This window comes from Phalaenopsis equestris, unplaced genomic scaffold (genome assembly GCF_001263595.1).
Source record: "Phalaenopsis equestris unplaced genomic scaffold, ASM126359v1 Scaffold000341, whole genome shotgun sequence".
In the NCBI taxonomy this organism is placed as follows: Eukaryota; Viridiplantae; Streptophyta; class Magnoliopsida; order Asparagales; family Orchidaceae; genus Phalaenopsis; species Phalaenopsis equestris.
Window position 1 is genome coordinate 435,546 of NW_018164783.1, and position 20,945 is coordinate 456,490.

General features: G+C 35.1%; 1 protein-coding gene across 1 annotated transcript in view; it reads left to right on the top strand.

The window, feature by feature from the left end:
• Positions 1–2,622: 2,622 nt before the first annotated feature.
• Positions 2,623–20,945, top strand: part of LOC110025901 (ADP-ribosylation factor-related protein 1) — a 28,709-nt gene continuing 10,386 nt past the window's right edge. The window contains exons 1-3 of the mRNA XM_020726592.1: positions 2,623–2,712; positions 9,610–9,782; positions 15,330–15,470. Coding sequence (XP_020582251.1) covers positions 9,690–9,782; positions 15,330–15,470 — 234 coding nt within the window. The 5' untranslated portion in view covers positions 2,623–2,712; positions 9,610–9,689. The remainder of the gene's footprint in view (positions 2,713–9,609; positions 9,783–15,329; positions 15,471–20,945) is intronic.

Consider the following 20,945-nt stretch of genomic DNA (forward strand, 5'->3'; position numbering starts at 1 on the left):
GCCTTATCCAAAGCTGGGGTAGGCATAACCGACGATCTCGCTGTCGGCGGGCTCGAGGGCACGTCAGTAGACTTCTGAAGAATTTTGTCCTGTAGCCTCGGGAAAAACTTGCCGTCAGCGGGGTCGAGGGTGCCGTCGGCAACCTAGTTCAAATCTCCACATTTTGGTTCTTTTCGCTCCAAATTCGCTCCTTTTTGCATCTTTTTGCTCCAATGACCCTAATTCATCATTCCTGCAACAAAACATCAAAAATATTTTTCTTTAAAGTGCAATATCATTAAAAACAATATAAAATAGGTATAAAAATCTCAACATATTTTCCTTGGGTCAGATATCTAGGACTCAATTAGAGCCCTTTATTACTTGAGCGATACGTATACTTGCGTTATTTTTAAAGGGGATTTGACAGTTTAAAGATTTTTAAAAGATAAAGCTATTTTAACTGAAGTTATTTTGCGGGATTAATTTTCATATTTGTTATTGTAGCTGTCGTGTGTATTTTGTAACATTGAAAAATATTTACAAAATTAACACACTAAATCTACTCGCATCACCTGTACATGCTCAAGCCTCCTAAAGGCTTCATGAATATGTGGCGTCCACCAATGACTTGTTGGTCACCTCAGTATGTGAGGTCTAGCCTTAAGTGCAGCAGGAGTAAACAGAGATGTGTGCTCAAAAAACCAAAGCTGCAGATTACACATATCAAAAACAAATTTGTGTGAAGGGAACAAAAACAAAAACATAAAGTCAAAAGGAAAATTTTTTAATGTTGACAATATGAACTTACAGATCAAAAAAATACAATCCACTTATGTAACAAAGTGGCTGATTTCGACTAGTTTTGATTGCGACAATATTCATTTGATCAATCATAAAATCACAAATGACAGCAGATCAGTTAAACAAAGAGAAGGACTGTACGTTCTACCCAAATGCATAAAGTCCTGCGGGCAAACTAAAATTGCTCGAGGGAAAGAATAAATTTGTTAATAAAAACTTAAGAAATAATTTCTTAAAGGAAGTGGAAGACTCTACTGAAAACTTAGTCAAATCTTCCTTTATTGCTCTCGCATCTACATGAGATGAGGAAGTTTTCCTCCAACTAACTGATTCTCCTCTGTTGGGCATGCCTAACAACAACACAACATGGTTAGCGTAGAGTTTTACCAATTTCTCACCTTTCAGAAAGCTCTCCTTTCATTATTCCAAAATCTTACGATATGTAGAGTCAACACATTATTTTGGGGATAAGGAGGCATGTCAAAAAAAAGAATTACATTTATTTCTCTTAACAAATCCATGGTCTCCTCGGAAACGTTATGTCTAACAGTATCAAGTGCACCCCTCACTGCAGAATGATGACATCTACAATTGAACGTTCTTGTATTCATATACCTACAACAACAAAAATGCAAAAAGGAAATATTATTTTATTTATATCATTCTTCATTCACTCATTTGTGTTATTGTTGTGTTATAGTTGTGTTATTGTTATATTATTGTTGTGTTATCATGTGTTATGAAAGTGTTAAGGATGTGTTATGATTGTGTTATGGTTGTGTTATGATTGTGTTATGGTTGTGTTATTCCATGTTATACATGTGTGATTTGTACTATTGCGATGTTAGTATGATTTTAACACAAGTAACACCACAATAACATAAAAATAACAAAAATACATAACAATAACACAACCAGAACACTTCAATAACAGGACTATAACACAACATAATACACCATAACACACCAAATATAACACAATAACACATTTATAACACAATTATAACAATATAATACAACAATAACACACAGTAACACATCTGTAACACAACTTTAACACATCAAACAACCATAAAATAACAATCACACAACCATAAAATGACAATAACATAATAATAACACATCTATAATATAACCCTAATACAATAGAGCAAATTAGTTTTTTATCTAAAATAAATATTGTTGTATATTACCTCAACAACTTCGGGAGACCACTAACTTCTTCTTTAGTACCGTTGCGACCTTCCATTGTTGTGTGCTAGAAAGACAATGAGAACCAATGCATTGTGGTTACCGAACGACGCAATGCTGTAACTTATAAACACTAGGTCTTTGCGAAACCGACCTTGCATTTTCAAGCGATGAAGCCGAAGAGCCGTAGCCGAAGAGAAACTACCGTAGTGTGAAATGGAAACCGACGCACAGGCGCTGAAGAAGCCGAAGGGCAAAGAGAGCTGAATCCGAACTGACGAAGAAGAAAAAGAAACTATCGAAAATTGCCGAAAAACAAAAAAGAGGTGACTAAATATATCATAACTGGATTGGTGTTTCGGCAGGCTAGATTTGGGCCTGATTTCTCAATAAAACACATTTTTTAAATTTTCTGGCCGATGATTCAGGTCGAGTCATGTTAAATCAGCGTTTTTTTTTTTATTTTTTTAGAAGCCCAGGATCCAATTGGAATAGTGTTTGGTTGACTCCCCATGCAACTCAGACCCCCTGCGGGTTCTCTCACAGAAACGTCACCCTCGTCTTCCTCCTTCATTCGTCGCTCGCTCCCCAATTGCACGGCTCGAGATCGTCCCTCAAGCTCCTTTGATATAGGCGAGTATCACCACGCCGTCTCTCCCCTACTTCATCTTCCTTGTTAATCAATGGAATGGGCTAACTTCGGCTCAGCTGGCCGATTAGATTTGCTAGGCGACATCTGTGAGTGCGATGCAAAAGCTGTTGTTGAAAGGGCTGGATGAACTACTTTTCTTAGCTATTTTGATTAGATTGGAATGTCTAATAGTAGATCAGCTCTAGAAACTTTGGTATTAAAATTCCAAACTCTCAGCCCAGGCAGTCCTCTTGTGTTTTGTAGAATTATTACTTTGTCATCTCCGCGAATCTGCGAAGTGAGTAACTTTAACAAATTCCCATCTTCTTTTCGTCCTTCCTCTCGTTGACACTTCTTTGCCCACCGCAAGCAACGTTGATTGTGAGAGCCATTCTTCTATTCGTCTTCTCCCTTTTTTCCTCCCTACTGAAAAGAGAAACCCTAGCACAATTTATTTCAAATCTCTTTATATGATTCAAAATTTTCTTTTCTTGGAAATTGGTAAACAATATATATATTGTGCTGAATTGGAAACTATCTCTCAACACTTGTATCACTAATCACTACTTTGGGCATCCTTATCTCCACCGACCGCAAGGGATGTTGTTAGTGAAAATATTTCATTCTGCTATGATGATTTATGCACTTTATTTTGGGAAGTATGAATGTTAGCCTAGTTGAATATAAGTTGGGTGGTTTCTATTTTCTTATAGTGTTTACTCATTAGCCATTAACCATGATTTCTCCTGATGTCTAATATGAGAATTTGTGTCACAACTATTTTGAAAATTTTTGTTCAGTTTGCATTTTGCTAGAATTATTTTATTTATCATGAGAATGATTCAATTGTCCTTCAATATTCAATATGTTCCTTTTAATGCATATAGTCTTTCTATAGCCCTTCCAATTTAGTATAGTTTGTTTCAATATATATACCGTTTGCATACCATTATAGTTCAGTTTTTTGTATTCATAAATTTCCTGTTTCATGTAGTTCTCTTTCTTATTGTCACTAGTTCTTTATAAGGGGCATCATTAACTTGAATGGAATAATTTCTCATTGAAGCAATGTCCACCCTTTCCCTAGTATTTACTTAAGTCAACCTTTAGCACAAAATACGCCTACTCTAATTGTAAATGCGGTAGATGTTATTTTGATATAGCAAAAAAAGGAAGAAGCATTATGGTTGAAAGCATTTTAATCAAATTTATTGATAAAAATAAATAAATAACTACTGAAAGAATGAAATAGAATTATTATGCTAAGTCATATATGACATAAGAAACTAGTATAATACCTTAGATCTGTAGGAATTTTAAGACTAATAATTGCAATAAAGTAGAGAACAAAAGAAAGATATATTAACTCTTTGATCGAATTGCTAGATAATTTAAGAGAATGAATTAATTTCTCTTTTATATATCCCAACCATTTGATGCCATGGTAGAATTAAAAACATGATTGCTAAGAAAATGATGGTCATGAATATCCCTTCATGGTAGTTGAACAATAATGCATTTATATTTTAATTAAATCAATAAATTTTAGTTTTTCTAAGATTTTTAGATTTATTATTAGAAAGGATTGCACATTGATTTTTGAAGCTAAAAATGAGAATTAAATACATGAAGTTTGTGGAATGAGTTTCACTTAGTATTGATTATTAGACTTCATACCATAAAGTGGGGCCGGCTACTTGAATCCTTTTTCTCCATTGCGTTCTATTGAGTGCCATATTTTTCATTTAGTTTTAATAAATTAAGATCATTTTTTATACAGTAAGCTCAAGTCATTTTAGCTCTACCTCTGCCTTTCTTAACATAAGTCGAATCGAAAACATCTACTCTCCTAATCAGATCATCAAATGGTCAACGTTTAGTATGACCAATCCATCTAAGACAACTCTCTCTACTTTTTTCCGTCACTGGAGCTGCACCAACCTTATCACGGATATATTCATTTCGCATTTTGCCTCTAAGTGAAAAGCCACTCATCCACGTAATCATTCTCATCTCGGCAACACTTGACTTAGTCTTATGCTTCTCTTTTAAAGGCCAACATTCAATGCCATAGAGCATTGCAGGTGAATGGTTCACTACTTTAAAATGAGACAAAGACATAGGGAGCAAAATCACTCAAGAAATAAAGGGCGAACCGAGCATGGGTAACACGAGATGGAGACAAGTGGTACAGGTGGTGATTTCGTGCTAGAACCGAGCTAGCAAGGTGGAGATGCAGGCTTAAGCATCGAACATAATCGATGAGAAGCATAGGAAGGAGGAAGCCGATAGAAGAACTTACGAGAGCAGGAGCGGTGATGTCAGATAGTGTCGTGCATGAGAAGAGTGAGGGGTAACATTATAAAGTGTCTTCATGGACTTGCTTAATTGGCGAGCGGGATCAAATAGACAGGAGCACATGAAGGGTGAGTTGAGAAGGTCAAGCATTGAAGCACGAGGAGATATCAACGAGTGGCCTTGATCGGAGAGGTCATCTCGATGGTTAAGTTTCTATCTAGCTTTCAGGTTTTATCATGGATTAGAAAATGAGTAACAAAAGGGAGTGCTTATTGAAGACAATTATTTTGGAAAAAAGGTAAATCTATTTTAATTAATTTTTCTTTCATTCGTGGCTCTTTTATCCTATTACGATGATTATTAGTTAATGAAATTAATTTTCACTATCTAGCTGTCCGTTATCGCCTTGGAAATTTCAAGCCCACAAGCGAGGTTGTGACATAAGTAATATCCGAGAAAGACTTACATAAGATCATTTGAATCTTATCAAAATAGCCATTAGGATAATTGCAAAATTATGTCACGAGAATATTTTGGAGTTTTGGATTTGATTTTATAATCATTAATGTAGCTAAGGTGTAAATTTTAGGACAAAACATGTTTTAGGTGGAGAAGATTGGAAAGGCTGGCAATTTAAAACACATAGAATGGGGGATGAGCAAGGGGGAGACAAAGGGGAGGAGTTGTAGAGGAATATGAAGTGAGCGAATGTCAAATGAGGGAGATGGAGCGATATAGACAAGATGATTGGAGGAAGGGGTTGAACCATGCAAATTTAATGAAATAAGATAGTGAGTGGTTCGTTACTATAAAATGAGATGAAGTCGAAGTAGGGAGCAAAATTTCTCAAGCAACAAAAGGCAAATTGAGCATGAGTAACGTGGGAAGGAGATGAGCGGTGCAGGAGGCGACATCGTGCTGGAACCAAGCAAGCAAGGCAACATGGGCTTGAGCATCGAACAATTATGCTTCGGAACCAAAATCGACAAGCAATCGACGACGAAACGACAATAGATAGAGGAGAACAATTCAAATAAGGGCTGCTCTTACGAAACACAAATGAAAACAAGCAACATACAATGGTGATTTACTTTTCGAGAGGTTGATTGGCTCTCTCACAACCCTAGACGCCGCTAGGAATATCACAAGAAGAAGAAAAACACAACAACCAACAAAACATGCATGAAGAAAACAAACCTTAAGTTATTACCTTTAATAGAATCCCCCTATAACATTTGAAACTTTATTTCTAAACTTTCCCTCCAAACTCTTATAATTTCTCCTTCTTCAATATGTGATTCCGGCCCTAATGGACCCCACTTGCATGATGCCTTCTTTTGCTGTAGCCCTTGACCGCCCCGCCTCTTCTCACGGCAAAAACCTGCCCACCTGTTGTTGGGGCGGGTTGGTTGGGTTTCTTTCGGCCAGTCCAGAAGGGAACCAGCTCATTCCTTGGCGCAACACTATTCACCTCTCAAAAAAGCACATTGTTCTCAAAGTAGAAGGATGGAAATCGCTTGTGGATCACCTCGTAAGGCTACCATGTTGCTTCATAATCTGACATCCCTTTCTACTTAACCAATACCTCCCCCTGCTCCCCCTGCTCCCCCTGCTCCCCCTGCTCCCCTTGCTCCCCCTGCTCCCCGGCGCACTCCTTTGATCTCTAACAACTCCAGAATCACCTACAAGTTCTTCGTCAGTGTTGGTGGTAGTGTAGACGATGGTGTATGATCTCCAATCGTATGTCTCAGCTGTGATATATGAAAGACCGGGTGTGCCGATACTCAAACGGTAAGCCGTTACTCCAATGCGCGCTATCATCTCATAAGGTCCAAAGTACCGCGGTGAAAGTTTCTCGCTCCTTTTTCTGGCCAATTTCTTTTGTTGGTAGGGCCTCAGCTTCAAGGAGACCATATCCACTGGTTCCAACTGCACCTCTCTCCTATGTTCATTCGCTTTCTGCTTCATGATTTGTTGATTTCTCAGTAGATGCCCCTTGAGCTCTCATAGTATTTTGTCCCTCTCCTCCAAGTACTGATCGACGCTGGATATTAGTGTACCGCTATGCCCATAATGTATCAAGTGAGGTGAATCCTACCCATACAATATCTTGAAAGGGTGGTCTGTGATGCGGTGTGGTACAATGTATTATATCAATATTCGGCCCACACAATCCACTTGGCCCATAAGTTCGGCGTATCGGATAAAAAAAACGTAGGTATGTCTCCACACTTCTGTTGATCACCTTCATCTGCCCATCGCTTTGGGGATGATATGCGATGCTTCTCTTAAGGTCTGTTCCTTGCAACATGAATAGCTCTTTCCAGAAGTGGCTGAGGAACACCTTGTCCCAATTTGATTCTATTGATTCTATTGATTCCGACACTCTGTGCAAATGGGCCACTTCCCGGATAAACATCATCGCGACTGAGACCGCAGTGTAGGGATGCCATATGGGGACGAAATGTGCATATTTACTCAGGCGATCCACGACCACAATGATCACCATAAATCGTTCTGACCATGAAAATCCCTTAATAAAATCCATTTCTAGCTCTTCCCAAATATTCCCTGGTAATGCTAATGGTTGTAAAAAACCTCTAGGTGTCGTGGTTAAATACTTGAGCCGCTGACATATATCGCATTTTACCACTATATTGTCTATTTCTCTACACATCCCCACCCAATAAAGCTCTGCTGCTAGACGATTGTAGGTCTTATGTACCCCTGAGTGTACCCCGATTGCACTGCCATGAAACTCCTATAATAATCTGGGGATAGATTTTGACACCCTGGGAGCATGAATCGCTCATGGTGGAGTAGCTGTTGCCCCCCCAATGCATGTCCCAGATGAATGTTCGGGTCCTGTAGTAACTCTGCCCTTATCTTCCTCAGCTCCTTATCTCGTTCGCTCTCCCGTCTCAAGGTTTTTAAATCTAGGACCAAGGGTACTGATAGGGCGCCATCATTTGGTGCATCGACAACCTTGTTCTCCAATTCTGGCATGTAATGAATCTTAAAATTATACCCCAGTAGCTTGGATAGCCACCTCTTATGGTCCTCAGTCACCATCCGCTACTTCAGAAGATACTTCAAACTTCTCTGATCTATCTTGACTAGAAAATGTCATCCCTACCGTTGCTTCAAAAGATACTTCAAACTTCTTTGATTTGTCATGACCAGAAAATGTCATCACAACAAGTAGGGATGCCATTTTTGAATGGCCAAGACAATCACCATCAATTCCTGCTCATATACTCACTTTAGCTTATCTTTGGCCATAAGAACCTGGTTGAAGTAGGCAATCGGTCGCTGGTCCTGCATGAGCACTGCTCCTAACCCATACCTTGATGCATCCGTTTACACCGCAAACGGTTTACTGAAATCTGGAAATGCTAATATCCGAACAATGGTCATGACTCTCTTCAGATATTCAAATGCTTGTGTTGTTGCTTCCTCCCATTTGAATTTGTATTTCTTCAACTTCTTTGTCAGTGGCCATGCTATCGTGCCATATTCCCTTACGAACTTCCGATAATAGCCAGTGAGATTCAGGAATCCTTTCAACTCCTTAAATTACTTGGTAAGGGCTAGTCCACGTAGCCTCAATCTTGGATTGATCCACTGCTACCCTCGTTCGGGTCACTACATGCCCTAGGTACTCCACTTATAACTGTGCAAATGAACATTTCATTAAGTTGACATACAACTGGTGCTCCCTCAACATATCCAGAACTGTTCTTAGGTGTCCACATGCTCTGTATCTGCACGACTGTAGACCAAGATGTCATCAAAGAAGACCAGGATAAAATTCTGAAGGTAAGGTTGAAAAACCCTATCCATGACGGACTGAAATGTCGTCGGGGCATTGTTGAGGCCAAACAACATCACTGAGAACTCATAATGTCCTTCAGCTGAGCGAGCAAGACAGCACGGGCTTGCGCATCGAACATACTCGATCTCATGCAAAAGCCTATGAAGGAGGAAACTGACAGATAAACTCGCGAGAGCAGGAAGTGCGTGAGAATAGAACTAAGTCAAAGGCGAGTTGTTGTGCTGATGAACTCATTTGATCTTAGAAGGCCAAGAAATGAAGCATGAGAAGGCATCAATGAGTGGGCTCGTTCAGAGACTAGGATTGAGTAAGTAAATTTTTTCTCAGATTTATTGATGGTTTAGTAAATGAGTAATAGAAGGGAGAATGTTTTTAAAAGACGCTGTCATTCTGGAGGAAGGTAAATTTATTTTAATATTTTTTTTTCAATTAGCGTTTCTTTCATTTTATTAGGATGATTATTAGTTAATGATTGAAATTGATTTTTAACGTCCGACTATCTTTTTCCGTCTTGTAAATTTCAAGCCCCCAAGCCTGGTTATAACAGATTTCGAATCATTTTATTTATAAATTTATATTATTTACTTTTGTCATAGGTTAGTATCTCTTTCATAAAATTGAGAAAAGCCTCCTAATAAGATGAGTAAATCATGTTGAACTCGGGTTGTAATTCTAATGAATTTTTGCCCTGTTAAGAAGCAACATTTTTGAACCGACTTGTTTAACCATAATTATGGATCCTTTTAAATGCTTATAAACGTAAGTAACATCATCCAAATTTATATACATGGCCTTTGATCTCTTTTTTCTTACTTCTGGACCTCTGCAACCCAACTGTTATTGAAGTCATCTGATGCTTTCTTGCCTTCAGGAAGGCATAGTGGGAACTGTCGAAGCAGCTGACAAACTTTATTAAAGACACAGTGGTACGAGAAACGAGGAGTTATAGTGATGTTCTCCTTGTTTTATGGGCTTTGGAAGTACATGTTCAGCAAGATAGAATTTCATGTACTTATCCTTGGTGTTCACAAGGCTGGAAAAACAGTAATCCTCGCGCTCTTACTTTTAGGCATATTTTGGTCCTATATATATCAATGCTTTGTCAAAAGATGTGCTCATTTTTGCCCCAAAATTTTGTATTCTCCAGTTTAGTCTCTCAATTTATTAAAAGAATTAAGTTGAGGGACCAAAAGAGTCATACAGAAGTATTAAAAGAGTCGAGTTTTGATAAGTTGAGGGAACGAATTGGAGAAAATGGAGAGCAAGAAAGTTTGAGGTCAAAATGAATACATTATGAATAATGGGATCAGTTTAGTAAATTTTTTTGGGTAATTATCACCACTGGCAGTAGTTTTTTTGTTATACTTAGTCTGTTTTTTATTTATTTTTTAATTCAAGATGCGCTTGACTTTTGATAATATATAGTGTAATGCTGGTGTCCTCGTTTTTCAACTGATTGATGTGTATGACTCATTCTTACTTTCTATGTTTGTTCCCTCTGGGCACTCACTACACTCTTAAAATCGCCAAACTGCTTTGCCTATATGCTGGTTCAACGTTGACTTTCACATAGCCACTTCCCGTTTTGAATGACCATCTGATGTCTTTTTTCACATCTTAATTAAGCTTTTGCCATGTACTTAGCTAGCCATGTTTGGTAGTTTATGCACCTTTAGAATGCTGAGTGGTAATGAGATCCTCATGCCTGATAGTTCACTGTTCTCATTTATTTCCTATGATTAGAATCATCTTTTTCTTGCACTTGAGATTGTTTCTTCTGCATGAGTTCGGTATATTTTTTTCCTTTACAGCCTTCTGTCCGGTTGAGAGAACAGTCTTGTATTTGATATGTTTTGAATATTCTTATTCTACTTGTCAATCCATTGATGCCAATGTGGTAGATCAAAAGAACTGCAAATCTGTCGTCCCAAGTTTTTTACTGGTTTTGTGAGTCTGCTTGGGATTGTCAGATAAGTAAACTTAGCAAATCATTACCTTTTAATAGATTAATGCAAGTTGTGTTAGCTTCAAGAATGCAAGAATTGCTTAATATCCACGGAAGGAATTGAAGTTAAAACTTATTTGTTCAGACATTTGCATGCATTTTTATAAATGTAACTATATACAAAATAGGGCTTATGATGAACCTAAATTATAAAGATGCAATATTAATTGAGGGATTATATGCTATTGTTATTTTAGACTTAATATTATTTATTCTTGTTTCTAGCATATGTCTGATGTAACTTTTTAGATTGTATGCAAACAAATAGAAGATCCTCAGTTAATTTGAGTGACTATTACGTAGCTACTCTATAGCAGTTACTCGTACTCGCAAAAATGAATTGCCATCTAATATATGTTTCATCTTCCTTTTATATCCGTTTACCATTGTCATCTTTTTTGGTCCCTCATCCACCTAAAAGTGTTTGGATTGACGTCTACCAAGTATAAAGATGAGAGGAAAATGTGTGATAGCTTCTGTTGAAAGCATAGCATGGCTTGCACTGTACTGTGCAGGGCAACACAAGTTGTTACTCAATCTTTAGGATCCAAACTTGTAATTTTTTCTCAAAATAACGCTTAATTTTGTCTTTTTTTAATAAAAATTAAGTATATTGTCAATGTGAATTGAATGAATTATTTATATTATTAATATAAATAATATTAGGCTACACCTTGTTGACTTTTGAGAAATATATTCTAGCAAAACTACATGGGCATTTTGATGATAGTTCTTGAAAAATTCGTTGCTCAGGAACTAATCTTTATTTTAGGACTCATATTGTTGCATGCAGCTAGAAAAATTGTTTTCGAAAATAATGATTTATGTTTCCCTCATCGTGTTTGAAAAAAAAAAGAAGCCATTATTTGGATTGTGAAGTTATATTTAGAGTTAAAATCAATATTGATTGCTATTTTACATCCAACCAATTGGCTAATTTTGCTAAATTCATTGTTTTTCAAAACATATTTTCTTCAAGTTACCAAATGGACCATCATGATTGTTTACGATATGTTTTGAGCTTTCTAAGTATGCATGATGTTCTTAGATCTATTACTTCTTAAATGTTTTTTTTTTTTATTGGGGCAAACTTGTTTATTATGCAAAGCAAAAGCCGAAAGGTTCTCTCATTTGGTGATAGAATAACATTATGCTAATGTTCTTTCCTCTTTCTATCCTCCCATCCCTAATATATTCTTGGCTAATTTGACCTCCTTTGTAAGATAATTTACACAATTGAAATTGAAGCATCCCCTTTCTCGATTGATTTAGGTTTTGGCCTACAGGTTAGCAAGCGCCTTTCCCTATACTAGTGTCAAGAATTGTGGCCTAAAACCGCTACCTGTTGCCACCCAATCCTCCTTAATATTATGACTCAAACTTCGAAACTAGCAGTAACTTTTACCTTTTTATGATGGATGCCACTTCCATGACCCCAACATGCTGCCGCACAACCTTCCTTTGGGGCTAGCCTACTTGTTGGTTCAAATGAAATTTGTACTATGTGACATGTCATGTTTGTAAATCTCATTGTCTCTTGGTCTAGGTGGCAATAAGCACATCATTATGGGCCTTATGTCATGCTATCCTAATGACTTACACATGCTACTTCATAAAGTGTTTTAGTTTGCATTCTAGTTGCATCAATGATATATTTATCCACATGTTATAGGGATCAGATCATGCAAGGAATATTCAAATCTAATTGTCTAATTTAAAGAAGTTTATGAGAAGACGCTTTAGTCATAATTTTAACCTGATATTTTGAAATGATCAAGAAACCAATCAGTTGAGTATTATATACTATCAAATTTTCTTATAGAAACTGTTGATGACACTAGTTTTTAGATTTCATTGTTGAGATCGAATATGCATCACCACAAGTCTATTGATGAAGGTGGATTTTAAACTGGAGGCTTGATGATCAAGCACAGAAAGCATGAGGTCTGATCTTTGAATTAAAATTTATATTGCACTATTATAAAGATGAGTTTTGATTTTTAATTTTACACTTGTTTGCTATTGTGATGCACTGATGCTTTCTAATTGTCATGCCTCATGATGACTCCAGATTGAAGATAAGAAGTTACAAAGATGGTTATGACTTAAATGATTGAATCTACCTTTAGCATATTATATAACTTAATCACCAGAAATGATCCGCACCTATACATCCAATACTAACCTAAAATCACAAAGATCTAATAAGTTTATTCAATCCAGTTGGGCGAAAGGATTTCAAAATACTCTTTTCATTGAACTACAGAGCTTCCATTAAATATCATAGTTCACATACATCTCATCAAACTTTTATCATATATTATGTTAGTGTGCTTGATGTCTTACACAAAAATTAAATATAAAAATATAGTGTAGTAAATTCAAATTTGATCTTCGCTCAAGTTCATCCTTGACTTTCCATCTGTTTATAATGATATTCAAAATAGTAATTTAGTAAGCTATAAAGCTCAGCGAAATAACTCTTGAAATGAAGCAACATGGTATGTTAATCACAAATTGGGCATAAGAATTAAAATCACACCATATACTTGTATAATGAATCACATATAATTGTTATAAAGAGAATTTTTGAATAATTATATGATAAAATAGTAAGCGAGGTAATCTTATTAAAGGTCCCTGAAAAACAAATATTAAATATTTACTTAACATATGCATTCTGCTACTCAAGTGTACTAGTTTCAATATTTAATATTAATTACAATATAATATTCTTTTTTTATTTTATTAATTTTTCAATATATAGTATTTAATTTTAATCTTAGAATGCGTCATGTATGAATGTCTTGGTTTATTGGTTATCATAAGATACTGAATTGTGTTAGTCACACCAAACATATCGTAAGTTCATAGCCTAGCTTGTCTGCTAGCATCTTTAAGTTAAAGCTTTGCTGTATACCCATCATTATTGTTATTGAACTACTGAGATCATCATAAACATAAGCCCTTCCGCACAATTGTGCTTTGCTGTAACCCATCATTATTGTTATTAAACTACTTATTTTGCTACAATCATCTTTTATATTTTAACTAATCTAGTTTTTTAGTTGTGGATAGATTTTTTTCTTTAGTGCATTTTTTTTAGATGCGAATTAGATCTTATGTCCTACTGTCATTTTCCACAATGGAATCAATAGGAAATTTTCAGTTCCCGGGTCGGCTACAGAGCTCTTTTGTCTCATAGCCCATAGACGCCATTCGTTTTTCCACCACCTGAATTGCCAAAGCCGTTCAAGACACTGCTACTGATACCAGATTCAGATCACTGCTGGCATGACTCTGCAGGAACGTCGGTTGCTATTTTACAGCAGGTAGAAGCTGAATACAGAAATTTGATTCCTGCCCCCATGTGAAGATAGCCATAATACAGGAAGGGGAATTTCCGTTTAAAACCGTGAGGCAAAGTCTTTCTACAATGAGAATACAAAACCAAAAGATACCTTTGTTCATTTAAAAATATAAAGGGCGCCTTCCAAAATATCTAATTCTCTCTTACTCTTCTAATTTCTGAGTTTGAGACTTTAATTATGTAGTAGTTCAAGATCAAGAATCCGTGCTCTTCCTGATTGTTTTTGATACTAAGTTTATATGGTACTTTGTTTTAATCCGTCTAATTCCCAATACAGCAATTGCACCAACAGGATCTCATGGCAAGTTTCTTGTTTAAAAATTTACTTATTTATCTGTTTGATTGTTCTGCGCATCTTATCATTTATTAATTTTCTTCCTATACTGCTCTATTAACTTTTCCATAGTTTGTATTTTTTGTTTGATTTTTTGCATGTCAACTAGATTCTCATGGATAACTTTGTCTTTACGGAAGATTAGCCGACTGTAGAAATCAATTGATTTTTTTGATGTTCTGAGATGTAACAACTTGATAAACCAACTTATTGAGTGTGTCGGAGCTCTTAGAAATTTGGTACTTTTTTCAGACATGTAAACACGTGATAGTTATTTAGTTCTATCCTTAAGTTTCTGATTTTGTAGTTGTAAAGTGAAGGAAAATCAATGAACATTGTTTGATTAATGATGCCCTAAAGAAATCAATTGAATATCCTACTTTTCTTCTGTTTTTCATCTCAATTTTCACGTTATATATAAGGCTTATGATAGCTTGGTTAATCATTTGAATTCAAAACCATTGGGGTCTCGATTGTACATGTAGTTTGATCTTTTCTTAATATATTAATGATCTTTGAAAATCCCTTCTTGGTATGAAGTAGCTCTTGCACCATTCATGCAAATTAATCTAATGAGGCCAAACTCATAGGCCTAAAAATTTTGAGAGTTGGCACTAAGATAGAAATGGAGATAGAGAAAGTCTAATAGCATCCCATTTTTTTCATACAAACATATAAACTCATCATTTTTTTTTTTTTTGCCTGTGATTTGGATGGTGTCGCTTTACTTTAATGTAATATTTAAGTGCCTTGTATATTTACTTTTCACTCTTTAAAGCCATGCTTGATAAAGCACTCATCCATGCTTATTGGGTAATTTTACTTGATTTTGAACTTATTAAGCAGCACAATTTAGTGATGAGCATTTTGCCAAACATGCAGTCTTTGCTAGAAAAACTTAAGGCTATATACTTGAACTTGGAAGGGCTTCCACCTGATCGGATTGTGCCAACAGTTGGGCTTAATATTGGTCGTATTGAAGCTTCAAATGCCAAACTTGTATTTTGGGACTTAGGAGGTCAGGTATGCTTATCAAAGTGAAATTTCTTTGTTGCGATTCTATTATTTGTGTAATTATTGTGGTTTTTTAGGCTCGAGTTTGATTTTATGTTATAATTTTATAATGAGTAGATAAATAAATATCTTTGAACAGTTAATTTTTGGAATTAATGATAATGCATTCTAAAATATTAATTGTAAATTTCATAAAGAGAGCTATGCTCATCTATTTTTTTTATGGTGATTTAAGGAGATATAGCTTCCTTCATAAGTTAACAGTCACCCTCGCACATGTTAGGAAGATTCACATTGAATCTGCGCTCGAGCACAGATAGAAAACAAAATACACACAAGAAATATTAGTAAAAAACTTTTATTTACATTGCCTTGGATATGCCTTATTTATGATCACAAAATCACTCTTATAAAAATTATAATATCATAATATTTGAGAACCTTGTAACAAGCTATACTTGATCCTCATGTCATGGTGGATGACGACAAGTCCATACTTCTCATAAGAGACATATTATGAAGAAAGACTAATAATGGTGTGTTGCGGGAAGGAATTTTGTAGGATTATGGGTGATGTTTGTTTTTGTGTTATTATGATTGGTAATATATCTTTGTAATAGTACGTGGAAGCTTATTATGTGCATAGGGTCAATTGGATTAGCGTTTTGGTGGGGTATGTTGTGGGGAGGGAGGAGAGGTGTGGGAGGGAGGGTTGGGGAGATAATTATCTCAATTTTAGGGTTTATTAGGGCTTAGTTGAGATCTTTTATAGGAAGCAGTGAGTTGAATTATGATTTTTCTAGGGTTTGCAAGCAATATAATGTTTTTAAAGGGGAATATAATGGTTAGCAGCGTAGCATCCAAAAGTATCGCTTGTCGGGATAATGTTTGCTTTGGCCTAATGGCCATAGTTTTTTTCCCATTGATCTATGATCTTATCTAAGTTCCTATGAGATCACTCATCCTTTGAGAGTGCTTCCATATGAGCATACTCAACTTTGGACTTTCAAATGAAATTCAAACTGTTACACCAAAAGATGTCTCGATATAAGAGTTTAGATTCATTCTACGTAAGAAATTTTACAATCTCCCCCACTTAAATAACTAATGTCATCACCAAAATCATCTATTATACAGATAAGCTTCTAGAGGTATCCTTTACAGATTCATGATGGTGCTCTTATCATATGCAACACTTTGGCCCATCTAAGGTTTAAGGGGTGGCTTACATGGCATAGCTCTTTGTTCAATATGGCACTTAATTCCCATATTCAGGCTAGTGTAATGCTGATACCCTTTGTAATAGCTCAAACTCACATCCATCAAGATATTGCCGCTTTGGCGTAATGGCTTTATGGTTTTTTCCCATTGATGTCATTTCCTAGGAGGTCACCTATCATTAATGCTTAATCTTTGGAGTTTCAAATGAAATTTCAACGGTTAAATATAATTTTTCTTAATTTTAAGTCTATTTTTTATTAACTCTTGTTTCTTCTATTTGTTATGGGGCGTTTTCAACATTTGAAAGATTTTATTTGATTACTGTTTACCTTTTATTTCATTGATGGAATATGCTTTCTGGATAAATTCACCATTATGTACTGTTTACTCTACCTAATTTCTTTAAATATCCACGGGTAAATTCTTTCACTATTCTTTTCAACTAATAAAATATTTTTCATTATTATTTGTCTGCCTTTGTACCGTTTATTTGAATCACAACTAAAGGTGTTGACTCAATATCAATGGTCTATGAGTTGATACAGATTATCTGGTTTTTAGATATTGTTTCTTTTAATAATGGTTCAAAAAAGTGGAAATAGCATTTGACCCACGATCCACATATGACTTACCTTACTTATAGTTGGTTTCGTCACTGCAGGTATGTACATGCAAGCATCTAGAACTCTTAAACTACTAATAGTTGCATTGGTTTTAATCTTCATTATATATATATATATGGTTCAAAAAAGTGGAAATAGCATTTGACCCACGATCCACATATGACATACCTTACTTATAGTTGGTTTCGTCACTGCAGGTATGTACATGCAAGCATCTAGAACTCTTAAACTACTAATAGTTGCATTGGTTTTAATCTTCATTATATATATATATATGGTTCAAAAAAGTGGAAATAGCATTTGACCCACGATCCACATATGACTTACCTTACTTATAGTTGGTTTCGTCACTGCAGGTATGTACATGCAAGCATCTAGAACTCTTAAACTACTAATAGTTGCATTGGTTTTAATCTTCATTATATATATATATATGGTTCAAAAAAGTGGAAATAGCATTTGACCCACGATCCACATATGACATACCTTACTTATAGTTGGTTTCGTCACTGCAGGTATGTACATGCAAGCATCTAGAACTCTTAAACTACTAATAGTTGCATTGGTTTTAATCTTCATTATATATATATATATGGTTCAAAAAAGTGGAAATAGCATTTGACCCACGATCCACACTGATTTCCCATGTGCTAGACCCCATGATGATAGCCCGCGCCATGTACCTAAATATTCGAGAACCCAGCGGCACTGGAAATCGAACCCGTGACCTGAAGGGACTTACAGTGAACCTCGCCAACTAACATGCCACGGCTTGCGGCACGAGCTCGCGCACGCGCCCACACACACACACACACAAACACACACACACACACACACACACATATATAGAGACACACACACAACAACAAAACCTTTATCCCACTAAGTGGGGTCGGCTAAATGAATCCTCCTTTTTCTCCATTGCGTCCTATTTAGTGTCATATTTTCATTTAATTCTAATAAATTAAGATCATTTTTTATACAATATGCCCAAGTCTCCCTAGGTCTACCTTGCCTTTCCTAACATAAGTCGAATCTAAAACATCTACTCTTCTAATCAGATCACAGATGGTCGATGTTTAATGTGAGCAAACCATCTAAGACAACTCTCTCTAATTTTGTCTGTCACTGGAGCTACGCCAACCTTATCATGGATATATTCATTTCGCATTGTCTCTAATTGTAAAGCCACTCATCCACCTAATCATTCTCATCTCGACAAAACTTAACTTAGTTTTATTCCTCTCTTTTAAAGACGAACATTCAACGCCATACAACATTGGAGGTCTCGCCACCATCTTATAAAATTTTTCTTTCAGTCTAAGCGGTACTTTTCTATCACACAATAGGCCCAAAACTCTTCCACTTCAACCAACCAACTTGAATTCTACTAATAACATCCCCATCAATATCACCATCACTTTGAAAAATAGACCCGAGATATCTAAAGCGTTCAAACCTTTTAATAATTTGTTCACCCATAATTACATTTCTATCACTAGAGCTACTACTACTAAAATTACATTTCATGTATTAAGTCTTAGTTCTACTCAAATGAAGGCCTTTGGACTCCAAGGTAGACCTCCATAATTCAAGCTTTGTTTGAGCTTTTTCTCTCGTCTTACTCACGAGAAGGATATCATCAACAAAACGAATACACCAAGGTACATCCTCCTGTAAGTGTCTAGTAAGACCATCCATAACTAAAGCAAAAGGATATGGGTTTAAAGCTGATCCCTGATGTAAACCAAGGAAAATATGAAAATATTTGGTCAATACTCCTGTTCGAACACAAGTATAGCTCTTGTATACATATCTTTAATGACTTGAATATAAGTCATTAACATCTTTCTTCTCAAGAACTCTCCAAAGGATATCTCTTGAGATCTTATCGTAAGCTTTTTCTAAATCAATAAAACTCATATGTAGATCCTCTTTATTATCTTTGAACTTCTCCACCAAACCTCTCAATGAATGTATAGCTTCCATAGTAGACCTGCCCGACAAAAATTCAAATTGATTATGAGAAACCTTTGTAATATGTCTTAACCTATGTTCAATTACCCTCTCCCATAATTTTAAAGTATGACACATCAACTTAATTCCTCTATAATTTGCACACTCTTATGCATCCCCTTTATTCAAAATGGGGTCCAAAATACTCTTGCTCCACTCCTCAGGCATCTTTTTAGTTTTTAAAATAATATTAAAGAGTTTAATAAACCAAGAAACTCTCAAATCTCTGAAATATTTTCACACTTCAATTAGGATATCATCAGGTCCTACAGACTTTCCACCATTGGTTTTCTTTAAAGCCTCTTCAACTTTTTTTTACTAATGTGATGATAAAAGTGAAACTTTTTTTTATTATTAACGATATTAAGATCACTAAGGTTGATCGTTTTTTCCGAAATTTCATTAAAAAGTTTATCAAAATAACTCACCAACATATTTTGAATATCTTTTTCTAAGAAAAGTACTTTTTGATTTTCATCTTTAATGCACTTTACTTGAGTTAAATATTTACTTTTCTTTTCTCTTTAATTTACTTTTACTTGAGTTAAATATTTACTTTTCTTTTCTCTTTATTTGACTAGTTTATACATATACCTTCTTTGTATCTAATTTATTATAAAGATCAATAAAAGTAGAATTTTTAGCGTTACAGATTGTTTTTTTAGACTCTCTATGAGTCGTTTGATATTTTTCTTAGTTCTCTAAGTTTTTACATTTAAACAAATTTTTATAACTTATTATATTTTATCTTTTCTTGCACATTATTAATTCACCACCAATTATTTTTTATTATAGAAGTTTTTTCTTTTGATTCTCCAAGTACAACTTTTGTCATTTATTTAATAATGTTTGTTACTTTATCCCATATAGAATTTGTTTCTTCATGAACATCCCAAATTTTGAAATTTTGAATTTTAATCAATAAAAATAATTTTATTTGTGTCTTTTAGGTACCCCCATCTAATTCTACGACGATGATTCCTGGTGTTCTTTATTTTACAACTCTTCATCTTAAAATCTAGAACTAATAATTGATGTTGACTATTTAAATTCTCACTTAGAATGACCTTACAATATTTACATTCTTGGCGATCTCTTCTTCTCATAAGAAAATAATCAATTTGTGTTTTATTATATTCATTCTTATAAGTAATAATATGTTCATCTCTTTTTTTGAATAAACAAGAGTTGTTGCTTGGAAATAAATTTTGAGTCCTTAGAAACTTTTTTTGGATAGAAACATTAGAAACGTTTTTTTTCAGGTTTCTTTCTATATTTTGTTTAGTTCTAAATGAAAATTATTCACCACTATATACCATTAAGAGAAAATCCTGCTAACATATGTAATCTATCTAAAACCTCATCATTATAACCTTGCAATTTTTCCACGCCAAAAAAACCTTCTGGTTGATGCTGGATGGTGGCCACGACCATGCTCATAAATTTCCAATACTTTTATAGTGATTCATATTCATGCCCACACATTTCACACATATTTTCTGCGCTATAATATCTCAAGTCATATGAATCCATGAAGTTTTCAAAACTTGTCGATCCTATACCAGTTTAGTATCTCTACAAATCCGAACACACACACACACACACAAACATATATATATATATA